The sequence below is a fragment of the Phoca vitulina genome, unplaced genomic scaffold (genome assembly GCF_004348235.1).
Source record: "Phoca vitulina isolate PV1807 unplaced genomic scaffold, GSC_HSeal_1.0 scaffold12, whole genome shotgun sequence".
Lineage (NCBI taxonomy): Eukaryota > Metazoa > Chordata > Mammalia > Carnivora > Phocidae > Phoca > Phoca vitulina.
In genome coordinates this window covers 3,955,759-3,981,116 of record NW_022589715.1, presented here as the reverse complement: position 1 = coordinate 3,981,116, position 25,358 = coordinate 3,955,759, and the positions used below count along the sequence as shown (strand labels likewise).

Genomic DNA, 25,358 nt, shown 5'->3' with positions numbered 1-25,358 from the left:
ATGTGTAATTATTTAGATTGTTTCCACGATTTTAAACAAGTCTCAATTTATTAGTATTCTGGGTGCCCTGACAGTTTCTCTGAAGGTTCAGGGCAAGGGGACAAATGGCTACCCAGTGGGCATTGGCTGTTGAATTGACAGCCATGGGTCTGTGCCAGAAGGAGACACAAAATGGCCCCCAAACTGAACAGCGCCCCAGTCCTGGGAGGGAACAACAGCCACCAGTTACATGGGTCTCCTGAGCCCCATGGCAGGTACGCCAGGTACGGAAGCTGCCTCTTCCATTGTCTGGCACCTGCTGGCATTCCTTGGCGTGCGGCCACCCCCCCTCCAGGCTTCACGGCCGACATCCTCAGGTATCTCTCTGCTCCATCTTCATATGACCTTCTCCTCCATGTGTATCAGATCTCCCTCTGTCCCCCCGCCCCAGACGATTCAGGATAACCTCCCCATCTAAAGAGCCTTAACTTAATCCCATCCGCAAAGCCCCCCTCCCTCTCCCTGTTGGTGTTTTGCCAGATACGGAAGAATCACAGATTCCAGGGACTAGGACAGGGGTATCTTTGGTGGGGGGACATTTTTCAGCTTACCCACCGCATCCTAGCTCTAGCTTTTGACTCTGCTTAGGGCTGATGCATCTCTGGTCCACAAAAAAGCAGCCAAGAGGACTGCATGTGAGATGAGAAGGCACTGCACGCTTCTGTGAACCACCCAACTTCCCCTTTGACACCATACAGCACGTGGGGAAAACGGTGTCGGCCCCGTGGCCGCGGACCAGCCATGCGGACTGACGTGTGGCAGGGCATGTAGACCCACTACCCAGCACTGGCATCTGGGCGTGTGTCACCCTGCCGCCGCCACCTTCTGCAGGGATCACAGCAGTGACTCAGGACAGCAGGCTGGCCGACGGTGCCCCGGGCATGGGTGGGAGTTTGGCCCTTCAGTCTGCTCTCGCGGGGCCATCGGGGCAGGAGACAGATCTCTCATTCACCCTGTTGTTGCTAACAGTGGGTCACCTTTAAACCTGCCCATAGACTGTGCCAGACAAATTGCTAAAGAGCTGGCAGTGGCCTTGGGGGTTCAGCCAGTCTTCACACCATCCTTGGGCAAGACCGAACCTGTGTGATTTATGACATTTCCGTGACTTCAAAGGCAGTGAGCGTTCATAACAAGTCCTAGGGAAGTTTCTAATTTCTCCAAAATAGTCGTCTGTCTCACCCTCCGGTAAATGCCATGAAGCATTAGTGCCTCGGCAGGGGGATGCAGGCCCAGGTTGGACCTACTTCATAAAGGGAAAAGCCATTTGACAGAACGACTTGTATATTTTATGAAATAGGATGAAATTATTAATTTGGAAAGCAATATATAAAACCTACAGTACACTTTACTTGCAAATTATTAATTAAACCATAATTAAATTAAAAAATAAAACTTGTAGCAATAATGAACATTTTTGCCACCTTACACTTATTAGATATTGAAATTATGAATTATTTTTTTATCACACCATTGCATAATTCTGAGGTTTCTAAATACCCCAGTCTTCCTTTACTAATACTGATCGCTGGAGAACAGATTAAATATCCTGATGACAGCCATTTGTGTTACTTGCTTAAAACAGATACTTTCAAGCATGTCATCAATTCAACCTACAGGTCCATCTCTGGTTTTCCATGGTCTCCCACGGGCTGTTGTTTCTGCTTGCTCTCCTGCACGGAATAGAACTGTCTTTAAGATGAAGAGAGAAAAAGCTCTACCCCAATTGCTCCCGATTCCTTACTGAACATAATGCTGGATGTGACCCAAAATGAATTCTTCATAGTACCTGGTTCCTTTTGAGCAAATTAAAATGAAACCAGTTGGGGTGCCTGGGTGGCTCAGTTGTTGGGTGTCTGCCTTTGGCTCAGGTCATGATCCCAGGGTCCTGGGATCGAGCCCCGCATCAGGCTCCCTGCTCGGCGGGAAGCCCGCTTCTCCCTCTCCCACTCCCCCTGTTTGTGTTCCCTCTCTCACTGTGTCTCTCTCTGTCAAATAAATAAATAAAATCTTTAAAAAAAAAATGAAACCAGTAAAATAGTTTCTCCATATAATCTCAGATACATGGAAGTTTCATGGAAATCTTTTCAAAGATTTTCATGGGAAAACATATAAAAAACTTCCTTTAGGCTGTTAACATATCACTCTTTGGACGAGGTCATGAACAGTTTTTTTTTGTTTTTTTTTTTAAGATTTTATTTATTTGAGGGGTGCCTGGGTGGCTCAGTCGTTAAGCGTCTGCCTTCAGCTCAGGTCATGATCCCAGGATCCTGGGATCGAGCCCCGCATCAGGCTCCCTGCTCGGCGGGAAGCCTGCTTCTCCCTCTCCCACTCCCCCTGCTTGTGTTCCCTCTCTCAGTCAAATAAATAAAATCTTTAAAAAAAAAAAAAAGATTTTATTTATTTGAGAGAAAGAGAGTGAGAGAGAGCATGAGCAGAGGGAGAGGCAGAGGGAGAAGCAGAATCCCCACCGACTAGGGAGCCCAGTGTGGGGCTCGATCCCAGGACCCCGGCATCATGACCTGAGCTGAAGGCAGACACTTAACAGACTGAGCCCCCCAGGCGCCCCGAGGTCATGAACAGTTGTAGACAACTACCTTCTCAGCAGCAGTAGGAGGTCCTCAGAGCTCCCTACACTTGATTCATCATTAGATCATAGTGTTAAAATGCAGACCCCAGGGTCCTAACCACATAGATTCTGATTCACTGGATCTGGGATGGGCATTGGAAATCTGATTTGAGGACCGCCAGGCAATGTTAGACTGGACTTCTGACTTCAGCTCTCACCAGCTTGGCCACTAAAGTTCTTTGAGCCTGGCTTCCTTTGCTGAAAAATGGGGATGGTTGGACCTACCTGGCAGGGCTGTTGTCGTAATTAGAGATCACGTCTGCTTGCCACGTGGTAGGTATTCGAGCAATGGCAGTAGCTGACGTTTGTCATCATGTTATGTCACACGTCTCCTTGCCCCAGTGGAAAACAGTGCTTTCAGTAGGTGTCAAATGTGAGGCGCCATGAAAAAGACACTGAAGCCAGTTTAACAGCAATGCCTGGAGGTCGGAGTGATGGGGAGGACTTGGCTCTTCCCGCCACTCACTCACTACAGGCCTCAGGATTACACACGGGGGCAGGAAATCTAATATTCATTGAGCATCGACTATGTGCCAGACAACTGTGACGGCCTCTCTTACATAAGCATTCACATTTGATATTAAACACAATCCTGGAAGCCAATCCAAGAATTCCCATGTATTCCAAGAGGTCAAGGAATGTACATAAGGTAGCAGAGCCAGGATTTGGACCCACATTTGTTTGATTCCAAATTCTGTATGTTTTTCCTCAAAAGGGGAACAAAGTGGAAGGCAAGTCACAAATAGCCTCAAGATTCCTGAACGTGGTTCCCATCAGAGGGTGGCCCAAGACCACTGTAGAGTTCTGGTGGAAACTGTCTTACTCTCAAGACCGGGGCAGGGGGTGGTCTTGGTGGGGATAGACAGCGAGGGCAGGAGGTTCTTAGGAAATCAAACATATCATCATAAACTTCAGCTTGATTTGCCTCTAGAGGGAGGGGCTGGGCCGATGACCAAAGGGAACCAGGAGGGGGCTTCTCCTGCCACTCTTGCTCGGCAGCCTCTAATAAAGATTTACTTTCCTTTTTCTTTTACTGTAACGCCAGCAACGTGCCTTCTTGGGTTCGATGAGCTTCTACAAACCAACACTTACCTGTTTGTATTTAGCTCAGAGTAGCCTGAGACTCTAGCCAAGTAACAGCTGCCTGCATGATGGTTGCTAACTGCCTGGGGAAACAGCATTTAAGTCTTAGGAATGTCCATCCTCGGCAGGAGCTGCACCAGGCAAATCGAGATGCTTTTGATTTTTATTTTTTGAAGGTGCTTTCTACTTTTTTGAGTGAGATATTTTCCTGTGGAAGAAGGTTATTATGCTTTGAGGGGGTCATCCTAACCTGATTTACCTGTTAACTCACAGTCTTGGAGGGATTAAGAAGCATTTTATAGGGGCATGCCAAGACCGGAGGATCCAACTGCTGGCCCTCACGTCTTCATCTCATCTGCTTCCCCCACTTTCTGTAGGAATTTTATCATTTGGGTAGCCACAAAGGGGGCCACCTTTTTACGGTTCTCACTGGGATTTTTTTATTTGAACTGGTGAAAGCTTACTCTTTAATGAGACTATAATTTTAAGGAGCGGTTCCTCTAGAAGCTGGGCGAGACCCCAAGTATCCCTTTTATGTGTATGTTGGAAAGGGATGTTTATCCTTTCTCTTTGTGTGGGAAATCAAAGTGCCCCCAAAGACAACAATGCATAGCCCAGCTCCCGCTTTAACACAGAAACCTAGGAAAAGGTATTTTCCTTGTCTGCGGTCCACCTGTACTCCCTTTGTGGTTCACAGGAAGCTGGATCCACACAACCTCATAAACAGTGTATCTTTGGCTTGGGGTATTTCCATGAGTTGCTTTCTGTGAACACATACACCACACCATCCCCGTTGCTTCCCTTCATTTCCTACCTGAGCAGAGACAGCGTTTCCCGTCTCAGCGGCCAGGGGACGTTTCTAGACAGAATGTCCTGTCATCTTCTTCTTTTTTTTTTTTAAAGATTTTATTTATTTGACAGAGAGATAGAGAGAGCACAAATAGGAGAGCGGCAGGCAGAGAGAGAGGGAGAAGCAGGCTCCCCACAGAGCAGGGAACCAGACGTGGGGCTCGATCCCAGGACCCTGGGATCATGACCTGAGCCGAAGGCAGACGCTTAACCGACTGAGCCACCCAGGCACCCCTGACCTGTCATCTTCTAAAGCAACAATACAGTACAGTCTAAGGCAGCCGTCATCCTGAATGCAAATGACACAAACATAGATGTCATCTTGGAATTGCAAAAATAAAACCCAAAAACTAAAGCATCATCCTTCAGCCTAGCCATCTGATCCCCTTGATTTCTGTGCCCATGTTCTTGGCACCTGTTATAATATTGCCGGAGTCAGTGGAGCTTGACCAGTTAAGATGTTAATTTCTATACTACCTCCTAAAACACGTGTTTATAAACTTGGAAGGTTTAGATGAAATCACACGTGAACACTTGCCTGTTTTGGCAGGGGGGCTTTTCGTTGATGAATATGTAAGAGCCGATGGGTAGGTTACACCCTTTTGGGGTTTACTTTCTGCAAAAAAGAAAAAAAATGGAAAAAAATGATTTATTTCTAGAGCTAGAAGTTTTAGATGGTTCTGTTCTGGTAAGTTGATTCCCTCCTTCCTATTTATCTCTCTGGAGTTCAATAAATCCGTCAGTCTCCCCTCCCCAGGTGAATTGTTGATTACAATAAGAAAGTCAAGAGATGTTTTGTTTTCCTATAGAGCCTGTGTTTTATTAATATTAGAAAGGAAGCAATAAAATGTCCATGACTCAGAGTTCCCATTAGTAACCCTTATTCTGCTCATGAAGATGTGACATATAAGCTAAGGTTTTCATACATGTGGTGTTGAATGTTTAATTAGGTCAGTAGATGGATGTAAAAACACTCCCCACGCTCTCCTTCTGGATGCCCCAGAGCTCTGGTCACAGGCTAGCCTTGCAGAATAGCTCTCTTTCCCTTTCACGGACCCTGTGGGATCCATTTGAATTCCATGGCACTAGAGAAACCTAAAAGTAGGTTTCAAAATAAGCATTTGTTGCCCACCTAGGGAAAGAGAGTTTAGAGGCCAGGTGACGAGAAGGAATGTTAATATGTATCAGGGAAACAAGGGAGGCATAAAAAAGAAAAACGATCAGGTGATCGGGGCTGGGTAAGGAGGTACCATGCCTGATAGGACTGAAAATTGCCTGAGAAGGCTGCAGTCTACAAAGCCTCCCTCCACCAGGAAATGATGCCTGACATTCCACCACAGGAGTTTTGCTCCACAATGAGATGGAAAGTGTCAGTTGGGATATAGAAGCCTCCCCTCACCCCCGAAGGTGGGGGATCCGTCTCACTTGGTAACTGTCGGATCAGCATCTAGAGCAGTGTCTGCAATGTAGGAGATGCTCAATAAGTATTTGTTCAGAAAAGGAATACCTTAATGCTTAGATCTCTGTTACAACTCAGAGGGGTCTCACCTGTTATCTTATATTTACATCTGATAAGGAAAGAATTTTAATGTACAATCTAAGGAAGTAGTTTTATAGGATAGGCCTGGGGAGGAGATAGTGAGGAGTGTCGTATGGAGAGCCTGAGGGGTGGGACAGAATCTAGAGCACGATTTTGCCAAAAGCCCTATTGATACAAGGGATTGCAGAGTCAGGAAGCAGACGGAATGACAGGGGCTCAGAAAGGGCCTGGCATTGGGAATAAGAACCTCTAGGTTTCTGTTCCAATTTGCCATTAATTAGCTGCTTCAATCACTGAGACTCTCATTTTTCTCATTCGGGAAATACGGACAACGATATGGGCCAATTTACTACATTAAGTTGTAGGGATCTAATGAAAAAAAGAGTTAAACTCTTTTGGAACTATATGTTACCAGAGAGATGTGAAGATTCTATGCTGACATTACCTATAAATATCACTCAAAGTGGTGATGAGGCAAAATGTTTGGGCTTATGGAGCCCATCTCATTCAAGTCCCCCCCCGCCCAGCCCCGGGGGAACAGAGCTTGGCCTTTCCAGGTCCCCCACCCTTGTCTGGGCCTCCTCCAAATAACAGTGATTGAGGTTATTTCGGACCCAAGGAGGGCCCCACGGTTGCAGGCCTCACTTTATCAACAGAGCGCCCTGCAGAGACATCATCTCCCTCTGTTTACTATTCTCGCATCTGAAATCCTCTGGTTCTTTCTGCTTCTATTCAGAAGGAAAAGGAACATGAGCTCAGTTTTCTGAAATGTGGATCAAAGAACAAATGGGCTGTATTAGGAGGTCCCTCTCTGACCTTGCCTATCCCTGGACTGTCAAAAGATTGTGCTGACCAAAAATGCACATCCCAGGTCCTGCTCCCATCCCCGCCCGCCAAAGTGAATTAACTAAAAGCACAGTGATCTGTGAAAATTAGAAATAAAAACCTAGAAAGAGGTCACGGAGGCACCTGAGCCCTCAGAGGAGGATTCGGACCCAATCCAGCTAAACTTGAGCCCCCAGATAGTGGGGAACAAGCCTTGGCTACTGGCCAGTCAATGCCCTTATGCTGCAATGAGCTCTCCCTGTTCACCCATTCGGAAGAGGCTCCTAGCCGTTGCAGAAGCACACATGTTTGTTATAATTGGCAAGAAGCATTTTGGTTAAATGTCACTACGTGAAATGAGGGGACACGGAAGTTGAGATTTATAGGGAATAATCTCAGCAGACTGATTTTCATTTACAAAACTCCAAACATCTCTACTCTCTTGGAGTTAATTTTTCTTTTTAAACGTCTGTTGGGATTCTTGAATTGCAGGCTATGCACTTAAGATTGAAACATTCTTACTTAGCCAGGAGCAACTTGGTAAACACCTATGTAGAGATTATATTTCTCTCTATATTTGACACATTTGGATTCTAGATATTAGCATTTTCATATGGCCCCTATTCTGCATTCTCTCAGATGTTTGATGACTTTCCACTATCTGACATAGAAACCCATTTAATTTGAGCCCTGGGTGTGCAGAATTCTGCAGGCAAGAGGAAGCAGGGACTGCTCAAGTTGTGAAGAATCCTAAAAGGTCTCTTTGTAGTTCTGTTAAAACTCTGGTCCATGGAGGATAGTAGGAGTTGGGGCTCGGGACACATAAAGGTACCAGAAAACTACCTAGACTAGAAGATCTACTATGTTACAAAATATTTATCCCCTCCTTGCTTTAATTGGTCCTTCCATAGGTGGTTCCTCAGGAGAGTGACACGGCTCCTAATCTTGTTGGGGTGCCGGGAAGCTTTGTTAGAATCTATTTAAAATCATGTGAAGCCTTTTTGAAGAAAATCGGGAGATTCAAGGCCCAGAGTAAGGCGAGTATAAGATGGTGATAGGACACTGTGTTGTGCTCAAACACCAATCAGGACATGTCAAAAAAAAAAAAAGCCTGAAGGGCTCCCACTGGCCAAACTTGGAAAATCTGAGTGCCAAAAAGAACAATGATAATAATGGATTATAACGTATTTTCGAAAACAATCCATGAGTCCATAGTGGTACTTGAAAAAATAGGTGTAGAGAGGGGGAAATACCCCTCTTCTTTATAGAAGAATACTTGCTAATAAATGTGGAAGGAATGACGGGATTAGAACAATCATAATTTTTTAATTTCTAGTGCAATTCTTGCTACCGCAAGGATCACCGACAGATGTTAAAACCATTAGGTGAATTTGTTGGGGAATGAGTTATTCATGCTGTTTGGAAGTATCACCCTACAGATTACTTATTAATTACAAGGTATCTTTACCATGGAGAGAGATTGTAATGTATCCCACCAGTCAACTGTAGCATTACCAACGACCGGACAAACTGGCATTATTGTGCCTCCTGAGAGGGCCACTGCGATACGGCAGAATGGACAGGCTGGGATACTACCTAGGTAGGACCCTTGGCAAAGTGGTTAACGTGAATCCAATCATGAGGAAATAGCTGGACATGTTTGTGGTCCCGATCGTGAGACACAGCACTAGACAACTGGCTGGGACTTCAAAAATGTCATTGCCATTCATGACCAAAAAAGGTGGTGTGGTGGTAGCTCATTCTAGATTAAAAGAGAGTAAACAGACGTGCCAACCAAATGCAATGGATGGTTTTTATTAGACTGTGGATCAGAAAGAAAGAGAGAGAGAGAGAGAGAGAGGGAGAGGAAGGGAGGGAGGGAGGGAGGAAGGGGAGGGAAGGAGAGAGGAGGAGGACTAAGAAGAGGAAGAACTTGCTATGAAGACTATTTTAGGATAACTGGATATAATTGAATAAGAACTATTTGTTAGATAACATTATTGTATCAGTGTTAATTTTTTAGGGGTGGTATTGGTAATGTGGTTATTTAGGAAAATGTTCTTGTTTTTACCAGGTGTGTGCTGAAGTATTGAGAGATGAAGTGTCATGATGCCTTGCGGCTTATTTTCACAGGGATTAGAACAAAATAAAATAAATGATAGGTAGATAGATAAAGCAAATGTTGCTAGGTGAAGGGAATGTGGGTATTCATTGTAGTGTTCTTTTAATTTTTCTTTCAATTAAAATTCAAAATAAAAGGTTAGGTTGGGGGAATGTCACAAAAATAGGCAAGGGCAGGTCATGATAATAGATACTTGGTTACCTTTTCACTGTGAAATCACACTAGTCATTAGCTCACTGACATCACCTCATTGGAAGAGAGAAGTAAAGAGTGAAAATGATTGTCTGCAAAAATCCTAAGGAGCTAGAGAGTAAGAACTGACTAGTTAAACAATTAATTAAACAAAAAGAAATCTCAAAATAGTAGCTTAGTTCTCTAAGAGCCTATATCCCTATCCATTTACCAGAAATATCAAGAAATGAGGATCCAGATATGAGACATATTTGGCCTCACTAAAGGAATAGTTTAAAAAAACCCAAGTTATTAAATGTAATTCACTTCATTAAAAGTTTGACTGGATTTACGGGTAGCTGCAGTGTGTTTAAAATGAGCAATTGGAGCCTTTAATATTTCCAGACTTTGTAGTGATTTATCACCATCATTATAATTTATTGTTTCATGATCCTAATTATCGGAAGAGCGGATGCTTCAGATTTTGATGAAATGAGTCGGGCCACGCACTAAAGCCAACAGAACATTGAAAAGAGCACACTTCATCCCGTGAGGTCACTTAGGCCACGCGGCCGGGCACGGCGGGGCCTCTCCGGAGCACGGGCCTACCTGAGACAATGAAGGACTCTCTCCAGCGTGGCAGCGATAATGACTGCACGCCATTGGAGTAACTCCCTTTGTAGCCAGATTGTCCAGCGACTTTCCGAACAAGTATTTTCCCTCCTGAATTATCAAGCACGCCACTATGAAGAGAAACAAAAATGTGAAGAACAGAAAAATACCGTTTGACGCAATCAACCGACCATCAAACCAGCCTGTCTTTACTGAAAGATACGAAAGCAGGGAGATTAAGACGAGGTTTACCCTGACTTGCAGCCCACCCCCCAAGAAGGGTGCCTCCATCACATGGCCCAGCATCTGACCTCGAGGTCAGACATCCTCTTTCTTATTATCAGGACCTGGTTGTTTCGTTAGGCAGCAATTTCTCTTTGCCACCGCGCCTCAGATTTCTTTTCCTTGGTTTCCTCATTCCCACTAGTTCGTTCTTTTAAGTAAAATGTCTTTCCTGACCATTTCTAATTTGGTGTCATGACATGGCAGAATGACTCCCGCTATTTTGAAGGGTGGCCATGACATTTTGCAAAACACATTATTCCTTTTATTTTGGGCCAGGGAAGGGAGGTGTGCAGCTAAACTGAACTCATTAAAAAGATTCCCTCCTAGAAATCGTTTCTTTAATTTCTACGATTTTGAAGATTTTAGATCCTGATGTGACAGAGACTGACGTATCTACCTCTTCGCTTGCACGTGAAGCAAGGCCTCCATTCTGGTTCCTCAGCATCCCTTCCCCTTGTCCTTTCTTTGCCCCAGAAAATGGCTCCTGTGGGTATCTGTGATTTGTAGCACACAGGCAGCTAAAAACGCACTTAGATTTGTTCTCATCAACACTCTCCCTCCCCTCCAGGAATGAGAGTTGCCGTTTCCTGCCCTCCCACCTTCATGAGTCAAGAACTTTCAACACTCAACTGCTCAATGACCCGGAAGGAAGGAAAGCGATAATAGTACTTGACATATAGAGCACGTAATTGCTTTAAAATCATCCCTGTGTGAGGTTTCTCGCCGGCTCCTCCCGGCAAACCTGTGAGTTGCAGAGGGAAGGCGGTGCTATTGTTCCCATTTCCCAGAATCGGGCTTGGACCAGTGGAGTGACTCAGTCCAGATTTTGTAACTGGTTAAATTGCAAGGGAGGGATTTGAACCCAGGTCTAGCTGACCTGGAATCCTGAGTTTGTCCCACTTGGTCACAGTTGCCCCTCAGAGTCCAAAAGCACAGGTACCTCTTGATGCCAACTCATCTTTCCAAATCTTTTTTTTTTTTTTAATTCTGACCTGGAGAGATTTTTATTTATTTTTTTATTTTTATTTATTTTTTTGAGGGTCATCTTTCCAAATCTTTGTGACCCTGCCCTCTCTTTTCTCTCGGGAGCTCAGAATCCGTTAGCTCAGGTCTCCCAGGTGCAGCCAGGCTGGTCTCAGCGCCCCCAACAGAGCACATGGTTTCCACTCACGCGTCTTGTTCATGCTGCTCTTTCCCTCTGGAAAACCAGCTCCCACTTCTGCCTGACGAGGCCCAACACTTTCTTCTCCACAGAGATTCTGAAAAGACTTGGCTCCATCCCTTCCTAACGATGCCTCAGACTCTTGTCTCACAACCCAGACTCTGATTTTATTTGGTCTTGTGCAATTTCCTAAACATTTCTTGAGTTGATTTTTGTCTCCCAACTAGATTAGACGTTTTTCTTAGGGAAAAGACAGTATTTTATCCCTCTGCGTGTGTTGGAAGGCCTGTCGGTGGAGTGTGGATGCCACCCACAAGGGCTTATGAAAGCCAACTGTTAACTTTCCAGGATTGTGAGAGTTGGTTCACTTCACACGGTAGCTTGAAATCAGCCATGGTGGGAGGATTTAAACCCCTGAAATTGATAACTCAGCACTACCCCTGCTTTGGGGGAGCTGGCCATTCTACATTGACAAGCACGGCCCTTGTGTAGGCTGAACATTCTATTTATTTGAAAAAAAAAAATATCCCCTGCTCCCTTTACTTATAATTAATGGGGAAGATAGAAATAACAGCTTTTTTCTTTCCCTCCCAGGAAATTATTCTGCCCTCGGTTTCATAGTCCATTGTATTGAGGAAATGTGTGTGGGGGCACTTGGTCTCCTGTTGAAGTGAAGTCCAAAGCACGGCAGGTGCCATTCGCAGTGAGGGGGGAGGGGGGCCTGTGGTGAGCTTCCCTCACGCTGTTGGAGGAAATGGGAAGGGCCCAGGGGCTTCTCAAGCTGGACAGGGCTGCTGACGCCCCATCTGAGGGTGATATGAGACTGAAAACCCAGCCTTCAGGGAAGGTGCAGGACGGAACTATGGTGTGCTCATGAGATTTCTCTGTTGCAGGCAAGAGGGATGCCTCATCTTGAGGATGGACTTAACTGGAGGATGTGGATCTTCTCAGATATTCTAGAGAAGGGTAGATGCTGGGGAGGTCAGTGGTCTATAAACTCCAGATGCCAACGGCAGTCCATGGAGGTGGAATGCACCAGAGACTCGACCACTGGAGGAGACACTGGAGGAGGGAGAGAGTCTGCAAGAGGCTGTGGTTTCACTTAGGAAGCAGATAGGAGCCATGGTACTTTGGAGAATTTATGTAAATGTGACCTCATTTCTATCCTCACTCAGGGATAGGCACCTCATATATATTCTCTGAAAGAGCACAAACCGGTTTCACTTCTTTGCATCCTCAGATGCCCTGCTTGATGCTAGACATAGCCTTCAGATTCCTGTCCTGCCTGACCCCGGTGCCAGGGGCCTGGGCTCAGCTGAGAGTCAGCTGCATGGTTCGGAGAAAAGGGCTGGGATTTGAACAATTGCCATTCTCAGGGTAGGCATCTGGTCAGAAATCAGCATGAAGAGTGCTCTGCATGGGGGTTGCCCCCTCATCGCCCCATTGGGGAGAAATCTTCCTTCTCCCCAGCACTTGGTCCCACTCTAAATACAGAGGTTGATTCAGGACAAGACTGAGCCAAAATATGATGCCTCAAATACATTCATCATCCCTTTGGTTTGAAAGAATCGAGGGAATCACTCATAATAAGACATCTGATTATGATATATTGTATGAATATTAAATCCTAAAGCTAATCTGAATGTCTAAACCAAAGTGTGCTCTCTCCAGCCTCCCAGTTCTGATCATGGGGGGCTCTGACAGGCCAATATTGGAGGCCCCGTGTGTACTTTCTATTCAAGTTCTCTGTCTTGAATCCTGCCTTCTGAAAACAGACTTGTTCTGTGTGTGAAAAAAAAACAACTGAGAGTATCCTAAATTCCTATCTGTTCTCCCTTAAGACCTCTATTCATCCTTCTCATGGACAGTGATACTTCTTTCTGAATAGAGTTTCCCACTAGATCAGACGCTGGTCCAGGAAGTTTCAAAGGGCACTTGGTTGCTCAAGTAGCAAATCTTGTTTTTTGAAACATTCAAGTTCTTCTCCACCCCTCTACCCTCCTCTATAGTCTCTCCACGAGTTCCTATACCCCAATCCAAACGCTGGGATTGCCGAGTCCTGGTCCTTGTCAATACCCTTCTTATTTTGTCCCCGGTGGTGTGTCCATCCATCATAAAGCCGTTCCGACTCTTACTGGTCCAAAGTCTGCATCCACCTCCCTTTGTATATTAAGCAGTACTGGGGCTCCCCTGTTCTTATGTAAATGTGTCGCTTGGGCTCTGGACTGGAAGTCTCGGGACATGAGCTCTAATCCTGAATATGCAACTAACCAGCCATTGAATTAGCTTCCTTATTTCTCAGCTCCTCTTCTAACAAATGGGAATGTTAACAGCAGCCTCGTGGGGTTGAGATGATGCTAGAAGGAGAGAATCACAGTGCAAGGGATTACTGTGATTATGACGACATCTTTGTGAGGCTGGATTAACTCATGCGACTCTGACCTGCCTGGGAAACACAGAAAGGCAAGACAGAGCCAGCAAGGGACAGAGGAAGCAAGTGCCAACCATTTTGGATCCCAGCTGGAAAAATATAGGTGACCTTAAGACAGGCTCGGCCCCTGCAACAGACATCAGCGTCCACACAGACACGGACTGGAGAGTGCTCATGGTGTGGATGCTGTTCGGGCACGCACACGCATGTGTAAGGATGCATGTGAGCATGCACATGTGTGCAAACATGTGTGGGAGCAGGCATGTGTGTATTCGTGCACACACACGTATGGGTAGATTTGTGTACCTCTTTCCTTTTTGCATGAAATTTCTTTCAGAGTGAAAGCAAAATATTTTTTCTACAGTCTGGGGTTAAGAAACAGGGTTTGGTATAGTTTTTCTTGAATGTTTCCCTACCTCTCCATAATAGAGCCTTCAGAGTCCTGCTCCCGTTGGAAAATCAGTCAAGCTCATCAGCCCTCCACAGTAGCGGTGAGGAGGACGGCAAACAGACTCTGCTAGTAATTCTTAAATCTCAGTTTACACATAGACTTTGTTCTTGCTACTTCCCCAAATTTCTGAGAAGCCACTGACGAGACACCTGGAGAGGGAGTAAATTTTACATCTTTCCCCCTCTCTCTGGCAGGGATAAATGGATCCATCACCTGACTGGTGTGCAAGTAAAGAGAAGGAAAAAGATCCTGAAGCCCGAATACTTCAGAAACTTTGCCCAGTATCTGGTGGCTGAGCATTGATTCCGGAGTTGTGTCCCAAAGCATCTCAAAGTGGTGGTTAGGAGCGTGGGCACTGGACTTAGGTTTGAGTCCCCACTTGGATACTTGTTAATAGTGCAGCCTTAGAAAAGCTAGTCAGTCTCTCTCCTCTCTAAGATGTGGGATGTGGATAACAGTAGTAGCTACCACATAGGGAACTGTGAGGATTAAATAAGGTGACATAAGTGAGATGCTTGACATGGACACTCTTAGCCTTATTATCAAAGATAGGAAGTAAACATGCATCTCCCTGAGTTTGGACTCCCAGCCTAAGCAAAAAGGTCTGAGGATTCTGTGAAGGTCACTTCTGCCTCTCTTCATTTAGTCAGTTACTTAGTTCAAAGCATGTCCTACTTCCTGTCCTCCTTCCTGGAGCCCAAACCAACAGCTGCCCAAGCAGAACCACCTGTCACCCTCTTCCTCACTTTTCCTGTTCTACTCGTCTCCAGGCCATCACCACTGCTGTGACATTTCTTCTCCAAATTTCCAGGCCTTCCTTAGTCACATCCCTATTATTTCCTCATTCAGTACATACAGGTAGAATAAACATGCTTTATGTCACCGAGAACTATGGTTTCCTTGTCATGAACATGAGAAAGTAGAATTCTCCTCCCCATCCCCTTAGGGTCGGGGAGAAGTCAGTCCTTTCCACGGAGCACTGTGAAAGGAGATCTGGGACCACGCATGGCTTCTGCGTAATCCCATGGGGTAGGGTTGCCACAAGAAGTACTGGATGCTCAGTTACATGTGTACAGTGTTGCTTGCTCAATCAGGCAACCTGCACGGGGAGCTCCCTCCCCACAGCCTGACTGCTCGTTGTTAAGTAGCTTGGAGCTACCCACCTGTGAATCGCGGCGCCACACACGCTTGAGTAGGATGCATAGATATCCGTGCCATAAACGTGGTATTTCGGGTCTTGGCATCCTGCCGGACATTTTACAACAAACTCAGGATTGATTATCTTTCCAGCTTTGACATCGCAGTTGATCTGGGGCACAGCTGGGAAAGCAAAATGAGGTCAAAATTACACTTAGTGGTATCAGCTTATATATGGGGTGACTCTGTTAGGTCATAACTGTTCATTTACTTAATCTCCAAAAGCCAGAGCCTGGGCTGACCCTGGGTCCTCTCCATATAATGAAAGCAAAGATATAATTAGGACATTCCTCAGACCAAAAGAACAACAATGACCATCAGTTGCATTTAACCTGCTGAGAGCAGAAACAGAGGTGGAATCTTGTGCTTCTCCAGACAATTGAAGAGGAGAACTCTGGGAAAAGACCCACCTCCAAGGGTCAGAAATGTCACCTTGAGCCCATGGCTGGAGAACACTGGTTTTTCAGATGCTCAGGAGCTAGCCCAGGAAAAGAGGGACCTCTCAGACAACCTTACAGGACAGAGGGAAGGCATTTCAGGAAGGGTAAATGAGGGAGGCTGGGCCCCGGTGGCCAGGAGGCCAGGACCAGGTTGGCCTGCTGCCTGAGAGGCCCTGTGCTGGAGCCGGGCAGGAGGATGGAGAATGGGAGGGCTGGGCCAGGTGAGGGAGGCGGCAGTGCTTGTCTTCTGTTCAGGAGGTGGGGCACAATGGAAGGTTTTTGGACGGGGAGACAGATAATGAAAGAGATCTTTGGTTGTGGTCCTAGAGAACGGGTCCTAGATCCAGGGCAAGATGAGAGCCATCTTTACTCATCTCCCTCAACACTTGGTGGAAAGCGTGGAAATCCCCCATGGAGCATCCAGAAGAAATTCATTCTTTCCTCTCTCCTTTTTGGCTTTGTTGCAGCCATTGCCAGACTAGCACTGTCCATCAGGCAAGTCTTCCAGAGCTGAGAGCTTGCCCAGGAATGAGGTGGCACAGATTGTCTAGTGGCAGTACCTGAAAGGGGGACTTGCTGCGTCTTTCCTGAAAAAATGGCCCACAAAACTCCTGAAGGGAAAGGTCTCCTAGACGATACTATCCTGGTGCCCTTGTAGCTAGGAATGTCTTCTGTTCTGGGCCCCGTTCTTCACAAGGGACTCTGAAACATGAGCACAGTTCAGAGAGTAAGCAGGCTCAGGAAGAGTCCAGAAACCATCAGATGTGAGGGCTGGCTGGCAGACGGCACTGTTCATCCACGAGGAGGTGAGAATCTGGAGGAGGAAAGGGGTCCTTGTCTTCCCAAGTAGGACTGTTGTGTGCCATGACACCAGACGGCCAAGCGAGAACGAAAGGGGAGATTTTCTACAGAGGCAAATTCTGCCAAGAAGAACTTTCTAGTGCCTGAGGTTGCCCCTGAAGGAAGGGGCTGCCTCCTGAAGCAGTGCATGCTCTGAAGCATGCGAGCAGGGACTGAACAGTGGAAGAGGGGATTTCTGCATTGGGTGGGAGGGAGAAATAAAGCCCCGCCCAGTGCTAAGAGTCCGTGATTACACACAGGGATCCAGGATCTCTGCCAGGCCACCCACCCTCTGACTGGGTTACCGAGATGGTCTCAGAGTTGTTAATGGCTTCCAGCTGTATCCAAGACACACACTCTTTTCTTTTTTTTTTTTTTAACCCTTATGTACCTGGACAGAGCAGAGTTGCATTTCACTCAGACTACGGGGAGAAGTGAAGTTAGAACTCCTGCTCTTTTCCTAAACACTCCTCCCAGTCGATCTTGGCCATGCAGGGCTGGGCCAGCATGGAAGCCCTTCTCCTGGGGGCGGGGTGGGGGGGGGGAAGGTCTGATCGCAGGCTAAAACAATTTGTGGTCTCGGTTAAGAAGCCAAGCCCTGTGCTCTGAGCAGCCTGCGTGTTTTCTCCTCCCTACCACAGGTGGCCTCCTCTCCAAAGCTGTGTTCCTTTTATCTTTCATTCTTTTCAATCCTTATACTCAAGGCTGCATTTACTATTTTGAGCCTTAGAATATTTATTTATTTTTTTTAAAAAGGCACTTTGGGGCCTAAAGACGCCAGTGTCTTCTCTCCTGAAATTAGTTAATTGATCCCTGGGTGTAATTGGATGTGCTCAGCTCCCCTCCCTTCTGCACTCCACTCCCCCACTCCCAAATGCATCTGCTCCTTCACCTGGACACAAAATGGACCTGCCTTCTTGGTTCTCAGGTATTTGAACTAGGAGGTGACCAGCTCTGAACTGGGATTTAATGTGGATGTGACTTTGGCTCCCAGAGGTTTTGGCTCTCCTGGCAGGCCAACCCAAATTTTCTGGAGTGGAGAAGTTAAAAGGGGGGGAAATCTAGAAGCTTATTGCATGAGTGTTACACAGTGATCAAAGCTACTGAAAGACTTCAGGGTATTCACAGTACAGGAAGGGGTTTTCCATGAAATAGTTGGTTTAAAAAGACAAGGGGGAAAAGGTCACATGGGAATATTTTGCTTCCTGCTAATCAAGTTCCCCTTTCCCTTAAGGGGTGTTTGTTTGTTTGTTTGGTCTCAGTTTTTACAAAGGCCTGGAAGTAAGTTAAATGAGATCTGCTTTAACTGCACCCAGTTCGATCAGTAAAATCAGTGACTTAACTGGACCCCTAGCAGGGAAAAATTAAATCAAGCACATACGCTCATGTGCTTTGGAAAAACAGGGCGCAATGGCAAAGTGTGGCTAAAGGTCAAATATTTGTTAAATTTGTACAGAATATTAAGCTGGAGAGAGTGAGCTAATTAAAAGTAATTGCCAAAATCACTGGAAAGTGTAATGTCTGAATCCGGCCTCTGGAAGTGGCAGCCATTTGCATCTTTTTGGCCACTCTTCTTTGAGTATGGAAACCACGGTTTAGTTCTTTCCAGTATTCACCCGGTTGTTTGTGAAGTTGTCTGTTTTCTTGTAACCTCTGAGAATCTTTCCTCCATCCACTTAAGGCCCAAACGAAGTGACTTCTCTTTGCATTTCCTCTGAACACTTTTGAACTATTCGATCCTACACCTTAGGTTTTCCTTTTTCTTTCTCTTTTGTTGTTCAGATTCATTTTCGTGTCTCCCTTCACCTTTCTCTGGGTGTTTTCTCAGATGTGCAGAAATAAGACTTCTTTAAGAGGACAAGTCAAAATTAAGGCAGCTCAAGAATACCCCACTGTTAACCTCAGGAGACAACTTAGTTAGAAGTCATCAAAAGGTTTCCTGCCAGGAACGTTTTCAGAAAGCAAGGCAAGAGCCTCTCCCATTCCTTCCTGAGTCATCGCTGTGGTAGTTAGGGAGCCCAGAGATCCTGGAGTTGCCCAGAGCTGCTTGGGTAGAACCTTTGCACAGAGACCTGTTCCTCGGCCATGTGCTCTTCTTCTCCCTCACAGGATGCCTTGCCTTCTCATGGTCGCTATCACTTTCATGACACAGCTCAACATCAGAGCATCGCAGAATCCACCAAGGATTTCTTCCCAGAGGCCCTTGGCACCAGCCACAGGCAAAAGAGAACCATCTGCAACCCGGATAGTTAGAACTAAAAGATGACCTTTAGATGCTGCTCCCTGAGGTCCTGTGATTGCTGTATGGATCTCAGAGGGTCCGTGGGCAAAACCCGTAGTGTCTGAGCCACTATTTCCTGCAATACTGGAATCTTAGAGGCAGCACTGCGCGTGCTCCTACTCTGGGTTGGGTCTCCTGCCTGATCTAAGAGCGGATCAGGTGACGGGTATTCAGACCAGGTGATGTCACATACAATAAGCCAATGACGCAGCAGGCCAAATCAAAGGGAAGACTCTACTTCTTGTTTTCCATTTGTCTCTTTGCTGATCCCAGGCAGGCTATGTTGCTTTTGGAAAACAGATTTCCTAATCCATTCAGAGAAAGCCATTGTAAGCTCGCCTCCTGGCTGCTTATGAGGAAGAATTGTTATAACATAAAAACATTTATGCAAAAGTAGTTTTGATATGAAAGTTGATTTTGTTAGACTGTGATATTGATGTAGAGCAAAATCCTACTTTAAGAGAATTATACAAAAATGTTAATTTAATGAAATAAAAATGACCATTAAGGGCGCCTGGGTGGCTCACTTGGTTAAGCGACTGCCTTCGGCTCAGGTCATGATCCTGGAGTCCCTGGATCGAGTCCCACATCGGGCTCCCTGCTCGGCAGGGAGCCTGCTTCTCCCTCTGACCCTCCCCCCTCTCATGTGCTCTCTCTCTCTCTCTCATTCTCTCTGTCTCAAATAAATAAATAAAATCTTTAAAAAAAAAAAGACCATTAAGTAAAATTTGAAGATGAATATTTCCTTCTCCTTGATCCTGACACCCAGTGACAAAATCATGGTAATCTTTCCTTTATAGTGACTTCTTTTGCAAAGCATTCTTTCCCATTTTTCTTAAAGTCCTCAAACTACCTTGAATCTCTGTGTAAAAACCCATCAATACCTTTTTGCTGCCTCTGAAAAAATTCTAAAATCTGTAAGGCCTTTCCATAGTCCCCTCCACAGAACTTCTGGGCTTGCCACTACAGTTGCTGATACTTTCCAAATGCATATTATCTTGCAAACCTGGCTTGGATCATTTCTCACACCTGGAACCCTTTTTCCTTTTATCTGTTTAAATGCTACTACTTTTCAAGGTCCCAGTTTCACTTGTATCTTCATTCACCTACTAGAATATATACTCCACAAAGGCAGGGATTTCTGTTTTGTTTACTGCCAATCAAGAATGTCTGCTGAAGGGCGCCTGGGTAGCTCAGGCTGTTAAGCATCCAACTCTTGGTTTTGGCTCAGGTCATGATCTCAGGTTCGTGAGATCCAGCCCCATGGCAGGCTTCATGCTCAGCAGGGAGTCTGCTTGAGATTCTCTCCCTCCCCATCTGTCCCTCCCCACCGCTTGCATATGCCCTCTATGTCTTTCTCTATCAAATAAATAAATAAAATATAAAAAAAAAAGAATCCTGAATGAGTGAATGAATGAAACCAGTCCATTAGCAAATCTTATTAGTTTTGTTTCTGAAGCTGCTATTCCTCTCTACCTCTATGTTGGTCCAAGTCACCAACATTTCCTGTCTGGACTATTAACATAATAGCCTCGTATCTTGTCTTCTTCCTTCCATGTTGCCCTTCCCTTTGCCCCAGTCCTTTCTCCATTGCGCAGCCAGTGTGATACTTAAAAAAAAAAGTAATCACATTTCATCAATCTCCTGCTTAAAACCCTCACTAGCTTCCTATTGCCCTTAGGATAATGTCCAAGCTCCTTGAGATGTTCTACAAGGCCCTAAAGGATTGGTCTCTGTACTCCTGTCTACTTAATCTCCTACCACTGGTACTTGGTGATGAGAAGGTGCCAGCCAGCAAAGGTCTAGAAGAAGGACCCTCCAGACAGAAAGAAGAACCAGGGCAAAAACCCTGATGTGGGAATGGGCTTGGTGGTTTGAAGAACATAAAGGAGGCCAGTGTGTATAGAGAACAGTGGATGAGGGAGAGAGGGGTCTATGATGCAGTCTGGGAGGTAAGCAGGGGTCAAATCATGAGAGAATTAGATGAATTAATAATCCCGCTATAACCAAGAAGTCAACAAGTGTTCTTGCTAGCACTCTTTTCAGGACTACACATTAGTTTTTTTCAGAAGAAATTTCTTAATAAGCCTACTTGGGTTAGAGGCTGAGCTTCCAAGGGCCTGTGTGTGGGCTGAACTCTTCAGAGAGGCAAGGAGAAACATCTACCCATAAAATCGGCTTGTTATTCAGGAGAGAGTGGGTGGGGCATGAGATGGTTAGGGAGAGAGGGTGAGGGTAGAATGAGCTGGTGGAAAATTTTACGATCCATGAGGTGACCTCATCTGTTGGTCCTTGAAAATCTGTAGTAAAGACTCCAAAATAGATAAAACCTCAGATGCAGGGAAGTTTCTTGTAGGAGTTAGTAAAGTAGCTGAGTCACAGGGCAGGGCAAAACAGGAAGGCCATGGGAACACAGGAGTAACTAGGTAGAGAAATCATGAGGAAGTACACTGCAGATGCTCCAGAAATCATGGCGCATGCTCCAGACTTCTAAAAAGAGTATAGAATTGGTATTTACACAGGCTTAATCTGGCATTTGAGGACCCATGGTGGCCAAGCTAACACTGGGATGATGAAATTGTAGCGTTAGTTCATGGTGGCGTTGGATTTGAACTCTGATGTCTGATTCCAGCACTGTCCCACACTCTCACCTGAGCCAAGCTTTTTGCCAAGTTGTGAAGCCGTGGGGGGTCAAAGAATATTTTCCTCTGGTCATGAAAGATTTCTCAAGAAGACTATATCAAGCAACAGTCGAGGGAAACATAAGACATATGATGGAAAATGTTTATAAAGACAGACCCAGTAAAGAGCACATGCCTCAACAGGTAACTCCAAGCCCAAGCCTTAAGCACGTCAAAAAGTCTGTGAAGTTTGGTCCTTCTATCCAGGCTTGAGACAATACCTTTATCCATATGCCATGGAAGGACAGTGAGGAAGGAGTGATTGGATAGCGGAGGTTCATCTGTCTGTGGCGACACAGCTTTTGGGCAGCTGCAAAAGTTTGTGTCTCTAAAAATAACCTATTTCTAGTTCACTAAGGACTCTAATACACATTTTTTCACTTGATCTTTACAAAACCTTGAGAAGTATATTGTTTCTATATTTCAGAGAAGTGCGTTGACTTGCTCAAGCTCAGGTATCAAGTAAGTGGCAGAAGGAGGACCTGAACTCAGGCCCTCTGGCTCTAAAGCCAAGACTTTGCCACCTCCACCTGGTTGCTTCTTCCATAACTGAAGAGAAAGAGTTAAACTGCTCTTCCCTACTCTAATCCTACAGGACTTTTCTGAACTCAAAGATCACTGACAACCATCAGCAGGTGAATATTTCTTGCATAGAGGTTATGTGTATGTGTGCGCACACACATGTGTGTGTATGTGTGTGTGTATGCATCTGTGCATTTATCCCATTGTTTTCCTGTTATTCCTGAGAATTGCCATGGTAGAGTTTACCAACTAAAAAATTGCACCTCTCTTCTCACCCCTAGAAGGAGGGCTAGAAAGTTAATCCTCTTCCTTTTTCATGGTCTGAGAAAGGGCACACACACCGATCTGTGCAGAGGACGCACTGGTGTTGGCACCAGGTTTCTAAGAAGCTAGCACACACTGGGGATTACTTACAAGTTGCTGCAGCTAACAACATGCGAACCTACTCAAGAAGCTGTGTGCGTGTTATACCCAAATCCGACAACCACCTCGAGCTGTATATCTCTTCATCAGTGTCCAATGCACTAAATAACCAAGTCCCAGAACAATTACCTCTTCATGCCCAAGGCAGTACTGCTGGGAATCATCAACCTTTCAAGGTTGATTGCAAAGATCTTTCCGTGCCTTACAAGGTATTAAGGTTAACTTATTGGAGAGAACTATGTGAATTAAAGGTTGTACATTTCACCGCAAGCTAAGACTATTTCAACAGACTCAAACGTAGTGGAAATATTTCAGAATGTAGCTTCACTGCCTGTGGAGAACATCCTGCTGTTGTTTATCTTGCTGATTGTTGTCTTCATCATGTAGATGGCTCTGAAGACTCTGAGGGTCCCCACCGTCTAATGAATGGCCAAGAACAAAGCTTCTCTGAATGGCCTTGCCTAGTCCTAACGCACGTCCCAGGTGCATCTCCCAGGACTTCCACCACACTTAAACCAACCACCTCACTCACTATATCCTGACCTCACCTTCCACTTTTTCCCCAGGATATCTGGGCTTAGTCTACCTGGAAAGCCCTCCACCTATCTCTGTCTGTAAAATTCTACTTATAGTTCATGTCCTACCTCAAATGCTCCTTTGTGAAATCAGTATGAACGCTACTCATATATCCCTTGTTATTCTTATGTAATAATCACCACATTTTGCTTTATTTTATAGTGGATTTTTGTTGTTGTTTTTACTGTTCATTTGTCTGTCCATCCATTCAACATATACTCAATGAACACTAATTAGGTCTTCATGTACTTGGCATCGGGCTCCTTGCTCAGCGGAGAGTCTGGTTCTCCCTCTGCCTGCCATTCCCCCGTTTGTGTGCGTGCTCTCTCTCTCTCTCTCTCTCTCTGGCAAATAAATAAATAAAATATTAAAAAAAAAAAGAATGGGTGATAAGTACAAAACAGAGGAAGTGCAGCACACACAGGAACCATCCAAACTAGTTTAGTGTGTGTTTGGCAATGGGAATTGGGTCCAGGAAGTCTCACCTCGGCATAACTTTATCTGACACAAGATTGGGTGGTCAGTGAAGTCAGAGAGACTGCAGGCTGGAGAGCTGGTACCACGTTCTAAGGAGCTGATCGTCATGGCTCTCACCGGTGCGATGCCACCTCATCTGAACCCACTCTTCACTGAAGCCATTGCTTCTGAGGCTATTCTGGGGCTTCCTTCCATGTAGAAAAGCTACTGAGGAAATTTGATAACTTAAAAGCTTTTTTCTTTCTCTACAGGCACTGACGGGCAGGGATTGTTCGAGAGTTGTTGGCAGACTAAGGGGAAACGTATGATGTGTTTATTACAGTGTGGGCTGAAATATTCATGAGTTGAAGAGTAGGCCCTTTTTGAACACGTAATCTACACATAAATGAAGTTAATCCTTAAAATTCATAAGGTATCGTGACTGCCTTCAGAGAAGAGTGTTACGAACACACCTAAACCCTTCAATCATTATTTGAGGCTTTCCACAATCCAGAAAAATGTAGCCACATTTTGGTCATTTGTTAGAAAATGCTTGAACAGGTTTGTGCTGACTAAATCTACCACTGATGTGCCTCTAAGGAAGGCCAGCTCCATGGCTCGGAAACATAACGGGGAAACGAGAACCTCGAAAAATCACCTCTAAACATAAACTTGGTGAAACTCTCATTTCATAGAGTATGGTGAACTTTACCATGGACCATACAGCAGGCTAATTTATTGAGACATTAACTTATGTTTATTTTCATTGTATTTTTTCCCTCATACTATTCTTTTTTTTTTTTTAAGATTTTATTTATTTATTTGACAGAGAGAGAGGGAACACAAGCAGGGGGAGTGGGAGAGGGAGAAGCAGGCTCCCCGCTGAGCAGAGAGCCCGATATGGTGCTCAATCCCAGGACCCTGGGATCACGACCTGAGCCAAAGACAGCCACTTAAGTGACTGAGCCACCCAGGTGCCACTCCATACTATTCTAAGAAGGTAGTCAGGCATTTGTCTTTAAACACCTCTGGAACTCAAGGTTGCAAGAGAGAGGGCAGAGTTGCCCAAAGAAAACTCTCCCTCAGGCATTGGGAATTAGTCTCTCCAAATTCCCCTTGTTTGAGGGCACTGGGCTTGGTTGGCCCAAAGAGTGATGGAGAGGAAATGATCTAAGACTGGGAAGGTGGGAGTGGGCAGGTAGGTCCCAGTAAGGGAAATGATCCTGTTCCCTAACAGCTGCCTTGGAGGAGCATCATCTTGGAGCAATACCTGGGGTGGTGCCCCTCAGGGTGAAGCCTTAGGCATGGGGACTGCCCCATCTTTCCCAAGATGCCACCATTCAGAAAACAATGGAGTGCCCAACTTCTACAGGTAACATGGGCTTGGACACTGAGCAGTGCAGGGGATCTCCCTGGATGTTGTTGACTGCACAAGGTTTCTAGGAGCTGGTTCGGGGAAGGAGGAAGCCCCTGTAATGATGGAATTTTAATTTCTCAGCCCCTGGAAATTGGCAGTTTGGAGTTCGACTTGATTTGATTTAGAAAATGAAGTGGTGATAAGCCAAGTATGGTGGAATAACATTGTCCCCAATACAACTGTGTATGGGAAAGCAAAATATCAGCTTGAAATGAATGGGCATGTGTAAGAAGGAAGGAAGAGATTTGTAAGAACTTTTCTTTCTTTCTTTCTTTTTCTTTCTTTCTTTCTTTCTTTCTTTCTTTCTTTCTTTCTTTCTTTCTTTCTTT

General features: G+C 45.3%; 1 protein-coding gene across 2 annotated transcripts in view; it reads right to left on the bottom strand.

Moving 5' to 3' along the window:
• Nucleotides 1-25,358, bottom strand: part of VIT (vitrin) — a 101,136-nt gene that overhangs the window by 41,908 nt on the left and 33,870 nt on the right. For both annotated transcript variants that reach the window (XM_032410289.1, XM_032410290.1), the window contains exons 4-6: nucleotides 15,360-15,516; nucleotides 9,865-9,998; nucleotides 5,136-5,213 (exon numbers count right to left, since the gene is read on the bottom strand). In XM_032410289.1, coding sequence (XP_032266180.1) covers nucleotides 5,136-5,213; nucleotides 9,865-9,998; nucleotides 15,360-15,516 — 369 coding nt within the window. The remainder of the gene's footprint in view (nucleotides 1-5,135; nucleotides 5,214-9,864; nucleotides 9,999-15,359; nucleotides 15,517-25,358) is intronic.